The sequence below is a fragment of the Chiloscyllium punctatum genome, chromosome 52, assembly GCF_047496795.1.
Source record: "Chiloscyllium punctatum isolate Juve2018m chromosome 52, sChiPun1.3, whole genome shotgun sequence".
NCBI classification, from domain to species: domain Eukaryota; kingdom Metazoa; phylum Chordata; class Chondrichthyes; order Orectolobiformes; family Hemiscylliidae; genus Chiloscyllium; species Chiloscyllium punctatum.
In genome coordinates this window covers 18,347,629-18,353,483 of record NC_092790.1, presented here as the reverse complement: position 1 = coordinate 18,353,483, position 5,855 = coordinate 18,347,629, and the positions used below count along the sequence as shown (strand labels likewise).

General features: G+C 43.5%; 1 protein-coding gene across 1 annotated transcript; it reads left to right on the top strand.

Moving 5' to 3' along the window:
• The first annotated feature begins 4,193 nt into the window (after window positions 1–4,193).
• LOC140470985 (histone H1-like) lies at window positions 4,194–5,080 on the top strand. Its single transcript, XM_072566900.1, has one exon. The coding sequence runs from the start codon at window positions 4,231–4,233 to the stop codon at window positions 4,909–4,911; it is 681 nt and encodes a 226-aa protein (XP_072423001.1). The 5' UTR covers window positions 4,194–4,230; the 3' UTR covers window positions 4,912–5,080.
• The last annotated feature ends 775 nt before the right edge of the window (window positions 5,081–5,855 follow it).

Genomic DNA, 5,855 nt, shown 5'->3' with positions numbered 1-5,855 from the left:
TACTATATTGGTAGGGATATTTCCTTGAGCTACAGGGGACGGGTTAAACTAGTAAGGTGTGGGCGTGGGCGTGGTCAGTGGGAACCGGGGAGATAGTGAACAAAGATATCAATCTGAGGCTGGTGAGTCGGTAAGTCAAACACCCAGGGCAGACAGGAACATAGCAGAGAATGTGGTTGGATTGATAACTTACACTGCATTTATTTCAATGCAAGAGGCCTAACAGGGAAGGAGGATGAACTCAGGACATGGTTAGGAAAATGGGATTGGAATTTGGATATCATAGCAATGACAGAGACATGGTTTGGGGATGACACAACGGGCAGCTTAATGTTCCATGAATCAAAAGTTATAGGAAGGTTGGAGAGAGGGGTCAGCAAGAGAAAATGGGGAGTGACATGTTTGGTAAGAGATAAGATCACACCTTTACGGAGGGAGGATATTCCTGGACTTATATCCATGGAAATTATTTGGATGGAACTGAGAAATATGAAAGGGTTTGATCACCTTATTGGGATTGGACTGTAAACACCCTAACAGTCAGCAGGAAATTGAGAAACAAATTTGTCAGAAGATCTTAGACCTGCAGGAATAATGGTGTGGTTATGGTGAGGGATTTTAAAATTCCAAACATAGATTATGGCTGTCATATTGTTAATGGTTTAGACAGAAAGGAATTTCTTAAGTGTGTACAAGAAAGGTTTCTGATTCAGTATGTGAATGTATCTTCTAGACAAGGTGCAAATCTTGACCTACTCTTGTATCAGTGGGGAAGCACTTTGGGACCAACGACCATAATTTAATTAGTTTTAAAACTCATGGAAAAGGATAGACCAGATCTAAAAGTTAAATTTCTAATTTGGAGGAAGGCCAATTTTGAGATTATTGTGCAAAAACTTTCAAAAGTTGACTGAGGGCAGATGTTCACAGGCAAAGTGATGGCTGAAAAATGGAAAGCCTTCAAAAATGAGAGAATGAGGATACAGAGACAGTATGTTCCTGTTCGGGTGAAAGGCATGACTGGTAGGTGTAGGAAGTGCTGCATGTGAAAAGAAGTTGAGGTTTTGGTCCAAATAAGAAGGAAGCAAATGTTAGTTACATACAGCAGAGATTGAGTGAATCCTTCCAAAAAGGGACATAAAATAGCTTTGGCAAACAGTGTTAGTGAAAATTCAAATAGATTTTGCAAATACATGAAGGTCAAAAGGGTAACCAGGGAAAGAAGAGGGCCCAGCAAAGATTAGCAAGGCAGCCTATGTGTGGAACAACAGGAAATGTGGGAGATACTAAACAAGTGCTTACTGAGGAGAAAGAAATGGAAGATATATAACATGGGGAAACAGATAGTGACATCTTAAAAAATGTCCATAATACAGAGGAGGTGCTGCTGGATGATTTTAAACAGAAAAGGTGGATAAAGCATGAGCACCCAATCAGGTGGACCTGGAACATGGTGATAAGCTAGGGAAGTGATTGTTGGGCCCCTTGCTGAGATATTTGTATCATCCATAGTCACAGGTGAAGTGCAAAAAGACCACAGGCTGGCGAACGTGGTACCACTATTTAGGAAAGGTGGAAAGGAAAAGCCAGGGAACTTTTGAACAGTGAGCATAACATCAACAGTAGGCAAACAGTTGAGGGGATTGTGAGAGACAGGATTACATCTTTTTGAGAGGCCAGGATTGATTAGGGGTATTCAACATGGCTTTCTTGCGTGGGAAGTCATGTATCACTAATTTGACTGAGTTTTTTTGAATTGGTACGGAAGAGGACTGATGAGGGCAAAGTGGTGGATGTGATCTGTATGGCCTTCAGTAAGGTGTTTGACAAGGTTCCCCTTGGGAAATTGGCTAGCAAGATTCGATCACATGGAATACAGGGAGAACTAGCCATTTGGATACAGAACTTGTTTGAAGGTAGAAGACAGAGGGTGGTGATGGAGGGATGCTTTTCAGACTGGAGGCCTGTGACAAGTGATGTGCTACAAGGATCACTGCTGAGTCCACTGCTTTTCATCTTTTATATAAATGATTTTAGTTAAAAAATGACAGAACACGAACAGGTTTATTCCAACAGGTTTATTTAGAAGTACAAACTTTCGGAGTGCTGTTCCTCCATCAGGTGTCTGTATTTCGAAAGCTTGTACTTCCAAATAAACCTGTTGGACTATCGCCTGGGTGTTGTGTCATTTTTAACTTTGCACACCCTAGTACAGCACCTGCACCTCCACATTATGATGAATGATTTGGATGTGAGGTTGCAGATATTGTTAGTAAGTTTACAGATTACACAAAAATTGTAGGTGTACTAAACTGCAAAGAAGGCTACTTCAGAATACAGGAGGATCTCGATCAGATGGGCCACTGGACCCAGGAGTGGCATATTGAGTTCAATTTAAATCAGTATGAGCTGCTGCAATTGGAAAGGCAAATGAGGGCAGGACTTGCACACTTAATATAAAGGTCCTGTGGAGTATTGCTGAACAAAGAGACGTTGGAATGCAGGTTCGTTGTTGCTTGAACGTGGAGTTATAGTTAGACAGGATAGCAAAGAAGGCATTTGATATGTTTTCCTTTACTGGTCAGAGCTTTGAGTATGTGACTTAGGAGAACATGTTATGGGTGTACAGAACATTGATAATGCCACTTTTAGAATATTATGTGCAATTCTGGTCTCTTTACTAGAAAAAGAATGTTGTGAAACTTGAAACGACTATTTAAGATAGTTTTTTGTCCAAAGAAAAGACCTACAATTTGGGAATAAATATAGCAAGACAGAAAAGCTGCAAAACGATCCAAATTCAGCAAATGACTGCGAAAAGGGATTTAACTAACAAAGAACAAATGAAGAAAAGAGGAATGTTGTGGAAACCAATAAAAAAAAACTGCTAAAACACTAATAAATGTGTAAAGAGAGAAATGAACATTAATAGGTTGGCAAAGAAGACCATATGCCACTTACAACATTAAAGAAGGGAGTTCAAAATGGGTAGCGAAAATGTCTCAAAAATCATTAACATACCATTGTTTTCTGTCCACAAATGTTAACACAACTAACACAGTAGTGATATTGAAGAGTTTAGTGACAGGGAAGAACTGAACCAAATCAGTATTATATGAGAAACGATGTTGGGACTTTGGATAGGATTGAAGGTTGTGAAACACCAGTCCTTGATCATCTACGTCCCAGAGTATTTAATGTAGTAGACAGAGTAATACTGGATGCAGTGATGGTCATGTTCCAAGATTCTATAAACTCTGCAATAATTTACACAGATTGGGGGCTAGGTAGTGTAAGCAATCCAATGGAAAAGGGAGGGAAATATAAAATTGTGAACTATAGACCAGTCAGCCTGCAGGGAAAAAATCAAAATGAAAGCTTCAGTTGCGAAGCATTTGACAAAACAGTATTCAGGATCTGCTAGAATCAGCATGGACATGAAGGCCCTGTTCCAGTGCACACTGTTCTGTCTTCTAAGCTTGACAAACCGATTGGCCGTCTTTGAGGATGTAAACAGTAGAGCTGATGAGAGTGTAACAGTTACTGAGGAGAAAAAAAAACTACAACTAACTCCCTGGACACCGCAGCAAAGGCTGAAAGGAGGAGACATTCTATCCTTCCACACTTACATTTGGTGATATTTCTGGCGTGTGACTGTGTGAATGTGAATTCTGTGTCAGAGAGGCTGTCGGAAAAGGGCGGACGGTTAATCGAACGTAACTGTGTTTGTGTGTCCGCGAATATTATGATATTTCTGGGTCTCTCAGGTGAAAATCAAAAACATTTTCAATTCAACTTATTCCCCGGCTCCCCCACTAGACCACAAAGGTAGAATTTAAGACAATGTATTTGTTGATTTCAAGATTTTAGTCTAAAAGTACCGACAATGCCAGCGCTCAGCTCAAAGAGCTCGATTTGTGCGGCAGCAAAATGCGTTTAACTCGACAACGGAGCCATCTTTTCGAGTGAAAACTTTTCAGTCGTAAACCTTCCCGTGTCAGGGTGAGGAGAGATCGAGCCTGGCTCTCTGGAGATGCGGAATTTCAGAGGAATCGGAGAGTTTAGGCCGTTAGAGAAACACAGAGAAGCAGCAGGAACAGGGAGCTGACGGCAGGTTGTCCCTGCGCCGTCCGCTCGCTGCCTTGAAGTTGCTCAGTGCCGCCGCCAACAGCTTCATTGCTGACCCAGTTCAGACTGACCCAGAGAGAGATTCAGCGCAGAGTTCTCAACATGAGCGACAGTGCAGCCGCCGAAACGGCTCCTCCAGCCTCCGCTCCCACCAAAGTCAAGGCTCCCAAGAAGAAGGCGGCGGCTCCCAGAAATAAAACACCCGGTCCCGGGTTGGGAGAGCTGATTCTGAAGGTTGTCGGGGATATCAAGGATCGCAAAGGGGCGTCTCTGTCCGCAGTAAAGAAGGGGCTGGAGAGAAGCGGGATCGATGTGGGAAAGCGAAATGCACAGATCAAGATGAGTATCAGGAGGTGCCTGACGAACGGCTCCCTTGTTCTGGTCAAGGGCCAGGGCGTCTCCGGCTCCTTCAAACTCCCAAAGAATCCAGTCAAGGCAAAAGCGGGAAAGAAGGCGGGAACATCAGCGGCCGCCAAGAAACCGGCCGTGAAGAAATCACCGGTCAAGAAGTCGACAGCGAAGAAATCTAAGACCAAGAAAGCGACAGTCAAGAAATCCACAGCCAAGAAAGTGGTAGCCAAGAAATCCCCGGCCAAGAAAGCGAGCGGTAAGAAGACGGCATCGCCAAAGAAAGCGGTGAGCAAAGCAGCGCCAAAGAAACGGACCCCCGTGAAGAATGTGAAAAAGACCAAGGGCCCTAAAGCCCCCAAACCCCTCAGCAAACCGGCTAAAGGCAAGGCCAAGCCCAAAGCGAAAGTGACCAAGACGGCAGCAAAGAAATGAACCAGTCGGTGTAATATATAACCATCTGAACCCAAAGGCTCTTATCAGAGCCACCCACATCTCTCAGGAAAGAGCTGAGCCCGGATCCAATGTTCCCCGTCCCGGCGCCGCGCGCAGACCTACCTTAGACATTAATTGATCTGAATAAATCAAATACACACTCATGAAAGTGGAAACCTGTGAATGAGGAAGGTATCACACAGGGAGGGTTTATTGATCTCCACTTGGTTATTTCACTTCGCGACTTATAACTCTACCGAGTCACGAATGTGACACATTGTAGTATTTGTATTTCACTGACCCGTTCAGGAATGTTACTTTGTTCAGTTTTGATTCTGGGACGCTGCGCATGTTTTCCTGGCACGTTCCTTCCATCTGCCTGTTACAGACAGTTCAGGCAGCAATTCCACATTGTCTTCGGCCTAATTACAATCGGGGGGTAATAAAATAAAACAGATAAAGTGAGATTCTGTCCTTTTATCGGTGTACACTGCATTAGCTTTTAAGCTGTTTGAATTGGCGGGGTTGGTTAGATTGAATCACGGCTGGTACAAGTTCGGTTGTTTGTTTGGGCTGTTTTAAACCCTGCGCTCTCCTCCTGCCTGTTACAGACAGATCAAACAGTGATCCCGCCTCCTGTCCGCGCTGACAGCTATCTCGGTTTTGAAGAAATGCTACGAGAGTGTATTTATACGAGTTTGTCAGAGTGAATTCGGCGGGCATTTTCAAATTGACCAAATGTCATTTCACGTTAGCAAATCAGCCTCCAACAACTATTTTCCTGCCTTTTCTGTCCCTTCCGGAGCTGTTTCTCTGTGGGTTGAGTTTATATGTGATCTATATGGACTTCAGTAAGGCGTTCGACAAGGTTCCCCATGGGACACTGGTTAGCAAGGTTAGATCTCATGGAATACAGGGAGAACTAGCCATTTGGATACACAACT